The following is an 18,780-nucleotide window of genomic DNA, read 5'->3' as shown; positions in this document are numbered from 1 at the left end:
TATGTACTTCTGTTGCTAACAAAGGTGATAATATCTGTAATTTGCAGAGGTTCCTCCATTTTCTCCATCCAGACAGTGATAATCCCTACCTCCATGTTAGAGTCCTGATCTTCATGACAATCCTCATATTGTGGTTTAGCCAAAAACTGCTGCAAATAATTAATGAATCCAGTAACTACATTTGTTTCTGATCACTTGTAACTCATTAGCTATTTATATTTTCTAGACAGTTCTGCAATGTTGCATTTCCACTTTGCTGTTGACAGGTTGCATACATGACTTGCTCTCACATCTTTGCCCTGGACACCTAAAAATTGTCCATCCTTTAGATAGAAGTCTTCTGAATCCAGTTGGGAGCAGAAAAATGTTCCTTAGCAGCAACAAGGCAATCAACATAACACGGTGACACTGGAATATTTAATCCACACTGATGGAGAATGGAGGTATAGGAATATTTAATCCACATTGAATGTACATAGGTGAATGGGAATAGAGGAATAGGAATATTATAAATCCAGTTTCTAATTGAGATTGAAGAATGCAAATAAACATCTTAACCTCTAAAACATAAATGGAAATCTACCTTATTATTAAGAGAAATATTTAATACATTTAGGAGGCTTGGAAATGACTTGGCTGCTTGTACATCCCTTCCCTCTTCTCTTACTCCTACTATGCATATACACCTTTGAAGCTAAAGGCCCACTATTCATATAATTCCTTTTTCTTTTCCATCTAATTAACTTTCTTTCCTGCTATTAATTCCTTGCTGTTTCATTGTGTTAGTGATGGTAGAGGGCTGTGTTTGTGATTGGGTGCCTGTGACGAGTGGTGTTCCTCAGGGATTGGTGCTGGGCATCGATACGGATGGTGCTCATTGGCCAGCATGGGCTGATTGGCCTGTTTCCATGTCACATGACTCTCTGACTCCACCCTCACTCATGTGACTGATCTTCATATGTCAGTGGTGGGGTAAGAGGGTACAAATCATAGCCACCCCTCACATCCAATCCTCACCTAAGGAGTGTCAGAGTAGGATATCAGGATATTTTCATTTTGCAAATGTTCTGATGCTACGACTGCTTTGGTTTAGATCAATAAATTTAGTATAATCTGGGGAACAAATCTATCATCTCTCGTGTATTGTCTCCATTGCTCACTCGTTATTGAGTTGAGCTATTCAGGGAGTGCACATTTGATTGTCAGTCTGGAATTTATTTTTATTTAAAAACAACCATAACAACGTTGGTTATTTCTACTATGTTGGGTCACACTACTCATAGCTCTCCTTTCCAGACCTACCATTAGGGGACATGATGGGATCTGCACTGTTCATTACCAATGACTAATTGTACTGTCCTTGGATGGAGAACATTCCTAATGAAGGGGCTGTAACCGATTCTTCATGTAAATCGATATATGCACTTGGGCCTGAAATGATAGCAATCCAATTGATACATTAATGAGTATAATAAGTAAAAATGCATTATGTCATCCTAGTCAGAGACTGGGAAAGTTTGAGGAATCTATATTCTTGCAACAACTGTATATGTGATCCTGTTCTGTATCAATATCAATTACATTGAGAAAGTAATGGGTTGGAGTAACTGTTCAATCAGAAGTAGAAACAATAGCTTTTCTTTGCCAGTTTCAATTTCTTCAAATGCTATCTGAAATTTTTAGTGTAGTCGAACGAACTAGTTTTTAATTTTCTAAGCCTTTTACGAGAGATCACTTTGTAGTTCAGTTAATTCATTCACCAGTACCTTCTGTAGCTGAAACGAAGTAGATATATAATTTGGTCTCATAATTAGCATGTTTTATTTTTATGTTTATTTTCCCTGCTCTCTATTTCTCAGTGGGGAAAGCTTCCACAAACCCAGCAAATGCCAGTGAACAGCCGACATCCTTAAAACAAATTACTGGTCGTTATCCCAGCAGTTAACAGGACCTTGGGGCGCCTAAATTGGTTGCTAACTTTCCAACATTACAACAGTAACTATACTCCAAGACAAATGTGTTAGCCCAAGGTTAGGAAAGATGCACCTCTGTTGAAATTCATTAGTTTTGTGTTTGCAGCATTAAAGAATCATTGTAATGCACTCCTGTGCTTCTCTATTCCTCTGGACCTTGGATTGCAATGAGTGTGCAACAGGTTAATTGCATTGCACCCAGAAAATGCTTTGATATATGCAGGTCATGATTGTTCCTGTCAGTCCAGACACTGCAATCATGTAAGGGCTTCAGCCCTTAAAGGCACACTCCCCGTGGTAACCAAACAGCAGGAACACATGCCATGGAGGAGGGGGTGGTTGGAGAGGCAAGGGAGAGAGCTCCAAGGTTCTCTGAGCAAAATGAGATTCATGGAGGGAGTCACGTTACAATGCGAGTATCAGTAGATATCTAAAGACTGCCATTAGATGAGGATGGTAAGAGGTAGCTATAGTCCTCATTACCTGCAGTGACATGCTTCAAATGGGACAATATATAAAAATATATAATGATCTCATGAGATACGTCAAGGTGAATTCCACAGCACTAAGAACTAATACCCTTAGATACTGCCTTTACCTGCATTATGTACAAACCTCTTCACCCACTCTCACCTCTACTAATATACGAACACATAAATACACACTAGCCACACAGCCCTATTCTTGCACACACTTGTACAGATAGACACACACATATAAATTGAACAAGCCATTAAGTTAAGGATGTCAAATTTGACATTGAAGCAACGTTTCCACTTTTCATTTTAGGCCAAAGTCACCAACAATGAGAGGATGGTCTCTGGGATGAGACAGGCTCCTCATGCTCACCAGCTTACAACACTGGAGGAGAGGGTCCTCCTCTTCTTCCTCATCTCCAGAAGGGCCATTGAGGCCCAGGTAAAATTCAGAGCAGAGGCTGCTTGAAATCTGCTGGTGTAGATACCGCCCCTCACGAAAGCAGCACTTCCCCCACAGCATTAGGCTTTCTCTGTGAGCCAGCTTTATTGGCTGAAAGTGGAATCACATCAAAAACAGGAACTTCTCATGAGCTCCCATCTTAACCAAGTGAAGGGGAAAAGCCTACGCTAGTCTAAATGCAGACAAAATGAGGGCATTGGGTCACGGTGCTGGGACTTCTTAGACAACTACAAATTACTCACTAAAAGATAGCACATAGTTTCATTTCAGTCTTTATTTCATTGTTTAAACATTAACTAAACTTACTTTGATTCTATCATTTACTTGTTCAATTACTCATTGCATTGGGTATGATGAACTAATAACAACAGGAATTCAGCCTCGGTGAACTCAGCCTCGGGTTGGTGCTGCTGCTCTACAGTGGGAAGAGCTGTGTGGTCATTTATTCCCTGCTGGAAGGAAGGATATAACCTGATAGATGTAGAAGAAAATCACTCCAAGTCTATCGCCATACATTCATCCTTTCTCAACAAAGCCACTTCTGCATTTTAACATGCAATAATATTGGTAACCATGACCTGAAAAAGGACAGGCACGGTAATGTAGCAGTTAGCATAACGCTATTACAGCACCAGCAACCCGAGTTCAATTCCTGCCGCTGTCTGTAAGGAGTTTGTAAGTTCTCCCCGTGTCTGCGTGGGTTTCCTCCAGGGGCTCTGGTTTCCTCCCACATTCCAAAGGCGTACGGGTTAAGAATTTGTGGGTGTGCTATGTTGGCGCTGGAAGCATGGTGACATTTGTGGGCTGCCCCCAGAACACTCTATGCAAAAAGATGTATTTCACTGTGTGTTTCGATATACATGTGACTAATAAAGAAATCTTATCTTATACCTGAAACATTGACTATTTCTCTTTCCACAGCTTCTGCCTGACCTCCTGAAGTTTTCCAGAAGTTTCTGTTTTTGTTTCAGAATTTTGACGTCTGCATTTTTTATAATTTTCTTTGTGTCCTTTGAATGTTGAGGCTTTCCAGCTGGTAAGGTGCTCATTACTTGATAATCTGCTAGACTCTATAATTGCAGTAAGTAATATGTCTACCCACACTACATGTCTGTTGCTGGTGAACAATGATTTCATAGACTATTATTACTTTTGAACAACAAATGTGCAGATAATATTCAATAATGTATCATCCTTTTATGAGTTGCATCGCATTTTAACTCAATAAACATTGATATACGGGAGATCCTTCATGGGTTAATATGTCCCATGGTCAAGGAACTAACACATTGCGGACTTGTAGTATATTCCTCCAAGTCACATAATTAACTTTACATTGTCAATGAGATGGTCAGTTTCTGATGTAATGTTGATAATTCTGAATTAAATGTATTGTATGATTTCACAGAAATCTCTTTTCCAGAATGAATTGCTACTCAGAGATCTCAACAACGTCCTTGTCTGAGAACCTCAGTACTAGAAATGAGCATGACATGACACCTCTGCACAACTCTTTGAGGTCTACAGTGCTGAATGATTAAATCTGACTGTTATAATCTTGAGTGAATTCCCATCCCAAGGATACCAGTTATGCAGGGGAACTATTTGATCAGGGTTAAGAAAGTAACAATTGATGAGATTGGACTGGAACCTAGATCATTAGTTGTCCATTTTGGTTTTTTGCTGGCATCAATTGGATCAGTGTATCTCATGGCTCAGTCTGGGTCCTACAGTTAGGCTTGATTGAACAGGTGCTTTAGGGGAAGTGAATATTTAATAAGGGTTACTCCCTATCGTTTTGAATTATAAGTATCTGAATAGATTTAAACGTCTATCCCAGTCAAGTATCATTTATCTTTCAAGGATTCTGTTAGGCAATTCATTGAGCCAAGACATGTATCCTATATTATTTAAGACTGAAAATCCTGGGATCAACCTTAAGAAAGTGCTGCTAAGAGGGCTCTATTGCATTACCTTGTTGATTGAACGAGTAGTATAAGGGAACAGATATGCCAAAGTGATCAGCTTACCTGAATTTTAATAGATACCTTTGCATAGGAATGATTTATCTGTGGGCAGAAATGATGGTGTGTATATCCTGAAGTAAAATACTGCAGATGCTGGAAATCTGAAACAATACAGAAAATGCTGCATGTACTTATTATGTCAGGCAGCATCTGTGGAGAGAAAAACAGTTGATGTTTCAGGTCAATGATCTTTCCATCAGAACCCTCCTGTATCTTCCAATGTTCTTCCTGTATCCTCTAGTTACATAGGCATTAATAAATATTTGTTGCCATGGTTAGGTTTGTAAAGTTGATGGCTAACATGCTCCATCTTCAAAAGAAATTTGCTATTTAATTGTCCCATTAAATGTCCCTCTCCAATGCAGAGCCACATAATTATGATCACCTTGTGGTGCTGCTTCCTCCTGTTGTAGCATCTTCTCCTTGAACTCATCTTCAGACTCCTCCAGGTCCAATTGCTCTTCATCTGGTGGCAGTGCATCCTCTTCCAGCTGTGCTTTCTCAGGCCTGAGCTGACCTCTCTAGCTAGCAAGATGGTGCACCATAGAGCAAATGATCGCAAAGTTTCTGTGTTTGTGTGCGATGTGCCCTGAGGCTGCTGCAGACAGTGGAATCTGATTTTAAGAAGGCCACTGGTGTTCTCTCTTAATGTCCTGGATGTGCCATGAATTTCATTGAATCAATGCTCAGAAGGAGTTCATACAGGTGTCAAAAGCCATTGAAATTGTGAGTAGGATGCTGGGGCCCCTGCCTCCTACCATCCAGGGGAGTTCTATCTGCTAAAGACATCTGGCAAGATGGACTTCCCAGGAATGATCCTTCAGGATACATGGCATTGACCATCAGAAAATAACTCATAAACCCCAGCTACTCAACCTACTTGTCTGACAAGCAAGTTAAGATCCCTTTCAGATTGAGAAGTGAGACCACGGTTATCGCGATCTGTATGGGTCTGCTGATTGAGCTATTGGCACTAGGGATTTGGCAGAATGAGGATCAAACCTCCCAAGCCCTGCAGCGTCCTAACTCACTGCTTGCCATCATTATCTATGTAAGTAAAACGTAAGGCAATTTGATATAATTTTATGAAAAGGAAATTGTGTGAGCAGATACAGGCTAGTAAATGTACTTCATATTACAACTTAAAATCATTATTTTTCTCAAAAAAAGTGTTTTAATAGGTAAATACCTTGGCTGCAAATATCTAGTCACTGCCACTTGTGCTGTCAACAACAGGTATGCTTCTGTTTGGGAAAAAAAGGGGCTGCTGCAAATTAATCATCCAACATCAGCATGAGTACTTCATTGCAATTCACTAAGATTATTGACTTTGATGAATAAACTTAAACAGAATAGAAAATTCTAGATGGCATGCAATCTGTCTTCTTGTAGAATTGGCCTCAATCAATTAATTTCTTGTAAGTTCTACATTAAAGCTGTAAGGATGGCAAATCAGAACACCACATTGTTCCTCCATTCTAGTTCCTCCAGTATTAAACCTTGGCTCCCTCAGCATGTTCTCTCCTGTCTGACAGCACGGGCTCTAACATCACTTTATCTCATCCTGATAATTTCCAGGCCCATCCCCACCCAGGTTTATTCAGTCCCTCAAAAGAGTGACACAGAATTGTTCACACAGAGATTGCTGGACATGTGTAGAACAACATGCAGGACAGTGCAGGCAGAGCTCTGGATGAATGCTGGAGTCATTGTGGGTGGGTCTGCTTGGTCCTTCTGCAAAGTCTTCCAAATGACCTTGTTCACGTGCATCTTGGGAATCGTTTAAATGTAATCCATTTCTACTAACCTGAAACAGGGGTGTCAAACAAATCTTCCAGCACTTATAGTTATTTGTGCTTAATGTTACATTTGAGCCTTCCAGCAATGCTCATTGTCTAAGTATATTACATGCAGTGACATCAACCAAAGTGCATTTCATGTCTTGCTATCACTTGTACTAAGTTCTTTTATTCCAGGCTTGGGTTACTCACAATAAAGCAGCCATTACTGAGGCCTGTTTCAGCTTCAATTAACTAGAACTAAGCTTATCTGCTATGTTGCCATCAAGTTTGAGACCTCTGATGTCCCAAATCCCAGTGCTGCATTACCCCAGACGTCGCATTCTCCCAGTGCTGCATTACCCTCAGGTGTCGCATCTCCCAGTTCTGCATTACCCCAGACGTCGCATCTCCCAGTGCTGCATTACCCTCAGGCGTCGCATCTCCCAGTTCTGCATTACCCTCAGACGTCGCATCTCCCGGCGCTGCATTACCCTCAGACGTCGCATCTCCCGGCGCTGCATTACCCTCAGACGTCGCATCTCCCGGCGCTGTATGGCCCTCTGATGTCCCATCCTTCAATCTCCTCCAAATTCTGATGCTGCTTGCCCCAACATCAGGCCTGTTTTTCCTACCTCATACCCCTTCCCAGGTAACATTGATATTTCAATTGAAAACCTGACAAATAATATCAGCCACTAGCTGCATATTATAGAAAATTAAGTCACTGAAAGTTTTAAGTGCTGCTGTATCATATTTTCTATAATGATATGCATGCTTGACTCATATATGACATAATCATAATTAATTTTCATCCTTGTTATCGATTGTATTTATGATCTAACGCTTAATAGAAAAGAAATCTTGGTACAGTGTGCAAACAAAGAGCAACTTGTTTTCCAGTAAACCTGGAGTTATAGCATGTGTACCAGTGCAATAGAACTGATAGGGAGAATGGGCTGAGAGCTGAGGACTGTGGTTGCATTATTAGATTTTTTTTAAGATTAGTTAGGGATGGCCCCATCCCATCAAGCATGCATAAAACAGTCAGCTGCATTAGTAAGGAGATGAGTTCAAACTCTTCTTCGAGACTGTCAGAGGAGTAGTGTGGGAGAGCCACTTCCTGGGATAATGCAAAGAGAAGTGAAATCCCAAGGATTGATTGATATTATGGATGACTGGGCAATAACAAAGGAAAGATGTTACTGTGAATTTTGATGATATAACACACTGTAATCCTTTTTTTGCCCTAGTACCAGTATTCCAGTAAATTAGCAAGAACTGACTTCTGATTGCCTCACTGCCAATCCACGGATTAATGTGCATTAAAATCAATTGCAGCAGACGTTGAGGCTACATTCTTTGGAAGCTGGTCCAATTGATTATCTAGAGGTGCTGGGGATCTGGTTCAGAGGACCCGGGTTATGCACCATGAACTGGATGGAACATATAGATAGGGTAGAAAAAAAACTGGTGTACTGACAACACTGCTCACTGTCGATCGGGGGAAAGAATTGATCATCAGCTGCTAGGTTCTCTATGTTATTGCACTTGGCATAGGTGTGGTTGAGGTGCACCGATTGTGCGTGTTTGTGTTTTTGTATATGGTCGTGGCACTGTGTGTGCGTGTGTACAGTTGGGGTGCTGAGAGTGTTTGTGTTTTGGGGATGCCGTGGTGTAGATGTACGGTGGGGCTCTGGTGTGGTTGTGTGATTGGGTGCTGTGTGGGTGTATGTGTGGAGTTGGGGTGCTGTGGATGTGTGGGTACACATGGACTGCTCAATCCAGTAATTCAATCGCTGTGGTGAGGGCCTGCAGCCTTAAACCAGCCTTGATACAGCTGATTGGCAGTTTGACTCAAAAGTCAATGTGAATGGACAGCCCAATGAGCAAGGACAGACTGTGAAGATTCAGGTCTGATCTCCAAACCAGGCGCAAGTGAGGTTCCCACGAACCACTGGATCATTCCAGGAATAGAAAGAAGGCAAAACTACAACTAGAATTCCTGGTCCTGGATGTTATCCAGGGCTGGAATGATACAGCTGTGAGCTCTGAGGGAGGACAAGGTTAGGCTCACTTGTGATATCCTATCTGTTGAATATTAATTAAGCTCAGACATAAAGATTTATGAGGTGATTAAAGGACGGTTGTCTTTTGCATTGCTGCAATCTTAAAAATAAATGGAATCCCGTCTGTGTCAGTGGTTAATATCTCCATGTGCACATTGGCCAGAATTCCCAGTTTATTAACTCCAGTTCGATTAAAACCTGAGGACTGTTGCTGTTTGGGTAATTATCTATGCAGTAAATCTATAAATGTTTTGTGAAGCTGACTGTTTGCTAGTGTATTAAATCTTGAGTCCAAACAGAAAATGGGCTCTAATGATTTAGTCTTTTAAAACAATTTGAAAATATTAGATTAGTTTTCTGGAGTGTGAATCCGAGAAAAGCATCTGGCTCAGATGGTGTCCCTGGACATGTGCTCAGATCTTGTGCTGATCAGCTGGCGGGAGTATTTGCAGACATATTTAACCTCTCCCTGCTTCAATCTCAGGTTCCCACCTGTTTTAAGAAGACCACTATCATCCCGGTACTGAAGAAAAACAAGGTAACATGCCTTAATGACTACCAACCAGTGGCTCTGACATCCACCATCATGAAGTGCTTTGAGAGGCTGGTCATGGCACGCATTAACTCCATCCTCCCAGACAACCTCAAAGGCTCCGCCTTCAATGCTATAATTCCAAGAAAACATCACCACACTCCGAGACGTACTCCCTTTATATTCATGACTGCGTGGCTAGATTCTGCTTTAACTCCATCTACAAGTTTGCAGATGATACCACTGTAGTAGGCCGTATCTCAAATAATGATGAGTCGGAGTACAGGAAGGAGATAGAGAGCTTAGTGACATGGTGTCATGACAACAACCTTTCCCTCAATGTCAGCAAAATGAGAGTTGGTCATTGACTTCAGGAAAGGGGGCGGTGCACATGCACATGTCTACATCAATGGTGCTGATCTCGAGAGGGCTGAGAGCTTCAAGTTCCTAGGAGTGAACATCACCAATAGCCTGTCCTGGTCCAACCACGTAGACGCCACAGCCAAGAAAGTTCACCTGCGCCTCTACTTTCTCAGGAGGCTAAGAAATCTGGTATGTCCCCTTTGACTCTCACCAATTTTGATTGATGCACCATAGAAAGCATCCTATCTAGATGCATCATGGCTTGGTATAGCAACTGCTCTGCCCAGGACTGTAAGAAACTGCAGAGAATTGTGGACACAGCCCAGCGCATCACGGAAACCAGCATCCCCTCCATGGACTCTGTCTATACCTCTCGCTGCCTTGGTGAAGCACCCAGCATAATAAAAGATCACACCCACCCGGGTCATTCTCTCCTCTCTCCTCTCCCATCAGGCAGAAGATACAGGAGCCTGAGGGCACATACTACCAGGCTCAAGGACAGCTTCTATCCCAAGGTGATAAGACAATTGAACGGTTCCCTTATACGTTGAGATGGACTTGTTTGACCTTGCACCTTATTGTCTACCTCCAATGCACTTCCCTGTAGCTGTGACACTTTACTCTGTATCCTGTTATTGTTTTTACCCTGCACTATCTCAATGCTCTCTGTACTACCTCAATGCACTGTGTAATGAATTTATCTGTATGAATGATATGTAAGACAAGTTTTTCACTGTACCTCGGTACAAGTGACAATAATAAACCAATACTATCCTGTTCTGGTGAACTTCACATCTGGAACCTTGAACAGAAATGACTAAACCAACAATTGGGTGTCTATTGTATTTCAGCAGTGGATAGAGTGGCGCATGTTAGGCAACTTGGGAATCAAAACAAAGTCAAACATATGATCCTATAATTCATAATTTACATAATCCAAAATATATTCTGCAGCTAATATAATCTTTAACTAATATCCAAAATCAATTCAATCCCATAATGCTTATGAAGTAATTTTCCAAGGATAACAATTTCAAATTAGTTAACAAAACTTACAGTAAAACTATAAAAAAAACATTCTGAAAATACATAATAGCATCAGCATTTGAAAGGAGGAAAAACTGATTGCACTTCAGTTAGAGCATCACTGTCTGAGCAACACTTTAATCGGGATCCTACTTGAAACTTGAATCTGATTAAGTTCCCATCAGAAAGTCATACATGATTGGATCCCAGCTGAAACCTGAATTTGCTGTTTCCTTTTCAGGGCCAACTGTCTGATTACAAAAACTAGATATTATTTAACATTTCTAGCATTTATCCGTTTTACCCTCTACAGTAAAAAATAGATAGCCCGTGGTAACTGAATGACTAATCAAAACCTTGTCACCTACAGAGGTATAAAGGACAATGAATTAAACATGAGGCAACAACCACAGCCAGCATTAACAGTGTAAAACAAAATCAATAGATAGATTGTCTTATGAGTCTGATTACGCTGCAGTTCTTATAATTAGATTGGAAATTCTTTCCTACCCTTTATGTGCAAACTATTTGTCACCTTACACAAGCTCATTAAAAATATGGTAGTAAATATTGAAAATATTTACAGCTTGTCTTTTCATTGTTTGCTTCGAGAAGAAGCAGCACTAGAGTCTGAAACGGTGGGAACTGGGCCAGAGTCATGCTTGGCAGAAGACATCGTGCTCTGAGGCAACATTGCTTTCTAATGGTTCCTCTTGATTTATCAGCATTCAGGCGCCAATGGGTATGCTGTGATAAGAGAAGATCTGAGTTACAACTGATTAACGATGATTTATTTGGTTTATACTTCTTTTGGTAATAGACAGAGGCACAGCTGAACAATTTTCAAAATCTGCAAACTGAAAATGACGCTAATGTGACAACATACAATTTTAAATGCAAGTTTTAAATTAATATTCTGGGCTATTTCAACATCAGCATTAACCTCTTCTGGTTAACTGTTAAGATCAATGTCCCCATTAAAATACTGAGAATAATCTTGTGTGCCAGGAGAGGAAATTTTATCACAGCTATAAAAAATAATGTTTGGGTGAAACCAAATGTGCATTAGAAAGGATAAGTTAGCTTTGGAAGGAATGCAGATTCACCAGAAACTAGCCAGGGCTCTTAGGGTTAAGTCACGAGGAAAGATTACACAAGACAAAGTCCTATTCCCGGAAAATGGAAGAATAAGTGGTGATTTGATTAAGGCCTTTAGGATTTTTGAGTGGATAGTGGATTTTATTTTTGTTTTTTACTAATGGAGAGTCTAGGAAAGAGAATCTAACAAAAATCAGAGGTGGAGGGAGGTCGGGAATATGTTTTCCACACAAACAGCACGTTCTCCCACAAAATTCAGTGAACGTCAGCTCAGTTTGTAATTTGAAATATGAAATTGGTAATTATTTGCTAACTGTTGAGGAAACAGAGCGGAGGTGGATAAACAGAGTTAGGATATAGATCAGCAATAATCTCATTGAATAGTAGAGTAGGTTAGTGGGTTCAATGATCTAATCCCATTCGCATTATCAGTTTTGACACTTTAAACTTGCATTTTAACACGCATGAGGGAAATTGTTTTTTTTTAATCTGGTATATTTTCTATGATGAGGTTTGAAATATCTTAGTGTCCAGTGATGGATTGTTCACTATGTCATTAAGCTGCCAGTATACCAGAAATCATTTTACAATTCATTGGCTGGGTGGCACAAATTGACACTGAGTCTGTATTGAACACATTACCAGTGTTGGCCATTCATGTGAGGGACATGGAGATCTTAGCTTACTCATAATGTTTAGGAAAAATATCGTCACATTGGCAATTGGAGAATGGCACTATCTGCCTCCTGGTGGCTTGTTACAGAATGGCACTGCCAACTGCTGGTGATTCAGCTTTAAAAATGTCTAGGTTTAAGGAAGAATTACAGAAGTAGCTTTTTAGTGAGGCTTTAAAGAAATAGTCACAGCTTGGGGGGAGGGTAAATTAAACCATACAATTCTGAAAAGCTGCAATCACGATGTTGAGCTGGAAGGTTATCAATACAGAAGTTACAATGTTTATTAAAATGTGCTCCACACTTCAGGCCCACATTGCATAAAGCACTTTTGTCCTGACTGTAGAACTGGTGTGCTACTTGTCAAGAGTGTACATATTACTTTCAGCAGTTAAGCAATAAAATCTTTATGCCCTTTTCAATTCTGTCCCAATCTAAATCTGAAACTTTTATTTTTAACTTTAAAGTATTTTCTTGAATTACAGCTAGCTGCTATTTTCTTCTGGTTAGTGTGAAGAATTCAATTTAAAATTGTTCATATTTTTGAAGTTAATGCCCTCTGCTGGTGTAACCTCGGTTAATAAAAAAACTTTGATCAGTTTGCATGATGCTCCTTGGACATAAGATTCATCAAAATGGAGATTTTAAACCCTAGTTTAAAATTTATTTGAGGATTCTTTTAAATACTTCTCATTAAACAATTCAGCTTTACATTTCTGCCTCTCCCCTTCTCCACATTCCTGTCCAGTTGCTGCACTAATGATTCATGCTCTTCTTGTCTTCTTGGCCTCCGTTATAACTTGTGACTGGAATGCAGGCACTTTATGAATGGAGATGTCAGTTCTGCCAAAACGTTATCAATCTGGAACATTAACTCCTTCTCTCTCCACAGATGCTGTCTGGCCTGCTGAGTATTCCAGCATTTTCTGTTTTTTGTTTATAAATGGAAGTGTAGAAAAGCATGCATATCTAAGCTGCTCATCTATGGAGATGCATGACAAGCTGTCAAAAAAAACAGCTTTACAAAAGTCAAAAAACAGCAGAAACTGGAAAGCCGAAACAAAAGCGCAAAATGCTGGGAACATGCAGTAGGTCAGGCAGCCTCAGGGAAAGAAGAAGAGTTAATGTTTCACGTCTGAGACCCTTCATCAGAACTGAAAGAAAACGAGCATTTTCAGTTTTTATGTTTTTGTTACAAACAGTAAGATGTTTCTCTTTCCAACTCACTGCTGTTCTGCAAAGCTGCCCACTCAGAATTCCTTGAGCTTGTAATAACAATCACTGCACACTCAAAAAATAACTACTGTGATTGTAAATTTACAATGGAAAGAAAGACATGGATTTATACTGCATCTTTCATAGTTTTAGGATGCCTCAAACCTCCTTACAGCCAAAGAAGTCATTTGTATTTGAAGCGTAGCCATCCTTATAATATAAGAAAACATGTCAGCCAAATTGTGCCCAGCAATATCATGCAGTAAGCAAAGTGATAATGACTAGACAATCAGTTGATTGAGGGATAATTATTAGTTGGGAGTCTGTCGGGAACTCTGCTGCTTTTTTTCAAATAAACTTCAATAAAATATTATAAGTCCGACAGACTCCTAAATTAGCATCATACCTGAAATTGGCATATTCAACAATGTAGCATTCTTTCAGTGCTGCACAGAAATGCTAATCTAGATTTTGAGATCAAGTCTCTGTATTTGTACATTGGTAGCTATGTAATTTGAAGTAATGGAAACATACTATTTCCGCAAATTTTGGAGATGCTCAGTTTACCACTAGATGGCATTCAATTAACATACTTGAACAAAGCTTCAAAAGTCTACTCCAGAAGGAGCAGCCATAGAAATGAAGTATAATTTTAAACAGGCATTGAGAGATTACTATTGTATTGTGCTGTATAATGCACTGATGGGCTACATGTTCACCCGTTCTCTGCTTTAGGTCCTTTCACATTAATCTATCATATTATTTCCACAGAAGCAGAGAGACAATTGGTCAGTTCAATACCGGGTTCCCGCACACTGCAGCTATCTCAGAATTTACTTCGATCAGATGGAGGGAAAGAGAGAAGGGAGAAGGTGGGAGAGAGATCAGATCAAGGCCAATGTCCCTATATGACTAAACATTCTTGGTACAACAATCAGGGTGAGTCAACTCTGTGTAGAGTATTAAATTTTTGGGAACAGCATATGAGGAGAACTTCTTTTGGGGGAATTGGGCAGATTAACTTGTACAATGAGACACACAATCATTTCCTCCTGAATTACACCTGTGAAGATGTGCTTTATTTAACAAGGTCAATAAAAATCTGGAGTTTGCGGAGAAATGCGCTGTATAAATTGCAGCAAATTCAGGATTTCTGAATCTATGAATGTACAAGGTCTGAACTTGGTGGCAGCTGTTTGCCTGTATTTTTCTAACTGTACTCGGACTTCAGACTCTTTATGGAGCCCACTGGTGGAGTGTGCATATACATCAATCTCTCAACATTTACTCTGGGGAATCCGTCTGAACAACTTGCTTCAGGTTAGATCTGGCGCAGGAATAATGGTGCTATTCATTTAATGGAGAGGAATGGTTGTGAGGGATCAAGGTAACCTTTAGTCCATTGGCAATTTTTTTAAAGTTTTAGTTATTTAAATATTTTAATTATGTTTCAATGTGTTTAAATGTTTTGTTTATTAAAATAATTTCTTAAACGTTTTAATTAACTCCTGCTTGGTTTTTGGGTTTAATCTGGTGAATGGCAATTGAACATCCATTGGGGATGTAAATGATCAGTTCTCACAATCCCAGTGATACTTCCATTCTGACCATCAATTACCAAACAAGTATCACATAGCAAGTCTCTAGTGTAAAGTCAGAGTGTAAAGCACTCTGAAATTATTTATTTAAAACAGTACGTTGCACCAATAATAATATGCACCTCACCAGTAAGAAAAAGCCCATTTATACAACAGAAAATATCACATTATGTCAGTACCAATTCATAACTGATAGTTTTGATTCGTATCACTGATTTGTGGATTGAAGCTGCTACCTGGCCTACATTATGATTGTTATCCAACACATACTAAGGATCTTGTGATCACACAACCTTGAGGGGTTAAGAGTCATGTTGGACACAGTGTCTACTGTGCATAAAATGTGTGTGCAACAGGGTGACCCAAGATAAGAAAGGGAGTTAACAGAAGAAAATCAAGCTTTACTTTCAATGATTGTCAACAGCTGTAAATGCACTGGAATATTGGGCATGAAGAAGCCATGAACACCTCCCTAATAGGGAAAAAAGCTGTTAATGCAACAGCTGAATAATCATGGTAATATGTAATTACCAATTTGTAACAGATAAATTTGATAATAGCAATGGATTGTGTTTTGGAAGCACAATTTTTTACTGTTCTGAACATTTTATGTACTTCCGGAATTGCTCTGGCTTGAAGGAAACGATTAATGTGTTGCTTCAGACAATGATTGTTCACCTCGTACAGTTTACACACAGTTTTACTGAAGATCCCGCTTCCGGACTCAGCGGGAGTCCACCCCAGTGTCTCCATCTGTGAAGAGCAGCTTCGCCAGAATCCCTGAGTAATAAGGTCCAAATACCATCCTGTTGTGGTGCACTATGCGGCTGAATGTGGAGCCAATCTCCTTGAGTTCTGCCTGAATTGGAGCAAGGCCCCCTGGAAGAGCATGATGGCAATTCTGTGGGCTGGAGAGACTGAGGAACCCCTTCACGTAGGAGTTGATCCGCTCGCCTACAGAAAGAGATAATGAAACCAGCTAAAGGTCAGTACCTAGTGGTCCTTTAAGTTGGTCTAGCAGTCTGCTGCCAAAGATAGTTAAGTATTGGTTGTTCTCACTTAATGGTTTCAGTACTAGCACTGTGAATGTAAAATGTATCAACTTACTAATTTTTCTGGTGGACTTAAAGATCCAGATTTGGTGTATTTTGCAGGTACAAATATTTAATTCATTTCCCCAGACAGGATAGATTGTGTATGGTTAAATTATCTAGATATTTGCTTTGCATTTGAATAATCTGTCCAGATGTTTGCACTTTGGTTGCACTATCCAGATGTTTGGTTCAAATATCTAGCACTTTGGACTGCTTTACAATGAAAAATATATGTGGTTACAGAATTCATCTGTTGCTTGTTTTCAGGATAAGGGATTAAAACATTTATTGGTGGACATTTCTTATCAATTTTACATTCCTGATTAATTGCTTAAAAGTTGCTTAGATTTCTGCTCCGTCCTTGATTCTCACTGTAACACATTATGTGAAGTTGTTTCCCCTCCACAATTTTGAAGCTGTGGATGGTTGTTAATATTCTTTGGTAGTCTGCAATGTGGACACCCTTTATTTTTGAGCCAAGAAAATAATGGCATCTAAATGGGGTTGGGTGTAGGAAGGGATGTGCAATTGGCAAAGCAACTGAATGATGGGAACCCCAACTGATCCCTTTCCTATGCCTTACAGAAATAGAAATAGGATCCCAGCTAAAGAACAATACCTAGTGGTCCTTTATGGTTAAGGCTGATCTACCGACTCAATAAACAGAGTGGAAATCAATGGAGGGATCTTGCCCATCTAGGTGTCTCAGTTCTAAAATTGTGTACATTCATAATAATAATTATAAGTGTGAATAATTAAAGTGATATCGTTTTAATTTACTTCTGCTCTAAGGAAAGAAGAACATTATTTTTTTCAAAATAAACAAAAACAATGCAGCGCAATTTCACTCAGAAATTGGTTTCACTTAAATTCTCATATGTTCTTGGCTTACTTTGGAAGTTGTACACAAGACTCACCAATCAGAATACGAACAACATTGTTTCTGTGTCTAATGCTTCTGATTTGTCCCTTTAGAATGGCTTCTTGCTCATTTGTCAGAGGAGTGTATCCGTGCTCAGCCAGTGATCTATTGACCTCTTTGTGTACCTGGTCGCTGAGTGCATGTAGAGCTTCTCCTAATCCTACAGTGCTGGAGATTGACAGGAGGAAGCAAAACAAGAATCCTTTAGTACAATGTATTCTGTTACTGTTTATGGAGAGGGCCCCTTCTGTTAGAGATATCATTTTTTGTGATATAAAATAAAAATTTCAACTGTTCTTGATTTTATATGTCAAAGCTTCAAACAAATATATGTCATATATAAATAAGGAGAAAAATATTATCAGTAGCTTGAAGCATCCACACCTCCCACTCCCTTCCAAATGTAAAGCCAAAGAGTGAAGAGGCAGTGCAGAGGTTGGGATGGAGGGAAGAGGGAGTGCAGAGGTGGTACATGGAGGGAATAAGGAGCCTTGGACTGGGGACAGAATGAATCAGGCACCAAGGCAGGACAAGGCATGATTATGTAACCACTACTCAGGAGGATTCCTTTACACAAAAGGAGATTGAACATGTGGAATGTGTAACTTTGTGACTTTTTTTGGCCAGGACTTAAAAGGCAAGTCCATGCTTCAAGAATGTAGAGTTGGTATTTTGAAATAATGCATTCAAATAAGGCAAGAGTGTTCCTCTTCCAACCCAATTGCGTGATCATAACTCAGGAGAGCAAAACAAAAATACAGGAGCTGTACATTCTGCTGTCAGCCACACTGATGTTCATTTGCACTCTCGCGGCTAGAAACTGATTTATACTATGCGTTGTTTTCACCTGGATGTGCTGACAAAATTGAGTTGTAATTATTCCAGGTGCTGATAATTCTACTGCTTCCTTGAGACACAGATGGTCAGATTAACTTACTTGCAATTCAGCTCATCCAATAGAGCACATGTCACCTGCTTTAGTTTATCTACAAACCCAGGCAAACCACAAATGGCAGCTCCTGCTGCATTAGTGGTTACCAAAAGAACAGAAGCCACCAGGGTCAGCTGATCGAGCCTCTGCTGCAGCTCCTGTAGACGGGATTTGTCCATCAGCACAGTCTGTAAGAGAAAGGAGAACAACAGGGTTGGTTCATGGCATCTGACTTAAAGAAACTCAACACATCTGGTCAATCACTGCCAAATAGTGGGACAGAGGGAGTACTGGAACCGTGAGGGATCATTTAAACTGTTAGGTCAGTTCAAACTAGATCTGATAGTTTAGACCATGATGATTAACTGTACTAACCAAAACTGCAGGTTCAAAACCTGCCCCTGACACGGTCTGGGTGATGGAACCAAAGTGGGGCAAACCCACCCAAGTTCCTATACTTTGGTTGAATAGCTGACAGATGTGAATATTGGGAACAAATTCCGTTGTAATCTCTGCTGTGGGTGATTGGTTTTTTAAACAC

General features: G+C 39.9%; 1 protein-coding gene across 3 annotated transcripts in view; it reads right to left on the bottom strand.

The window, feature by feature from the left end:
- Positions 1-10,535: 10,535 nt before the first annotated feature.
- Positions 10,536-18,780, bottom strand: part of LOC127580960 (T-complex protein 11-like protein 1) — a 28,386-nt gene continuing 20,141 nt past the window's right edge. For 2 of the 3 annotated variants that reach the window (XM_052034962.1, XM_052034963.1), the window contains exons 8-10: positions 18,246-18,427; positions 17,304-17,476; positions 10,536-16,246 (exon numbers count right to left, since the gene is read on the bottom strand). In XM_052034962.1, the coding sequence (XP_051890922.1) occupies positions 16,017-16,246; positions 17,304-17,476; positions 18,246-18,427 (585 nt within the window). In that variant the 3' untranslated portion in view covers positions 10,536-16,016. The remainder of the gene's footprint in view (positions 16,247-17,303; positions 17,477-18,245; positions 18,428-18,780) is intronic. The other variant, XM_052034964.1, reaches the window with a different exon arrangement.

This window comes from Pristis pectinata, chromosome 20, assembly GCF_009764475.1.
Source record: "Pristis pectinata isolate sPriPec2 chromosome 20, sPriPec2.1.pri, whole genome shotgun sequence".
NCBI classification, from domain to species: Eukaryota; Metazoa; Chordata; class Chondrichthyes; order Rhinopristiformes; family Pristidae; genus Pristis; species Pristis pectinata.
This window is presented reverse-complemented; position numbering and strand designations above follow the sequence as displayed.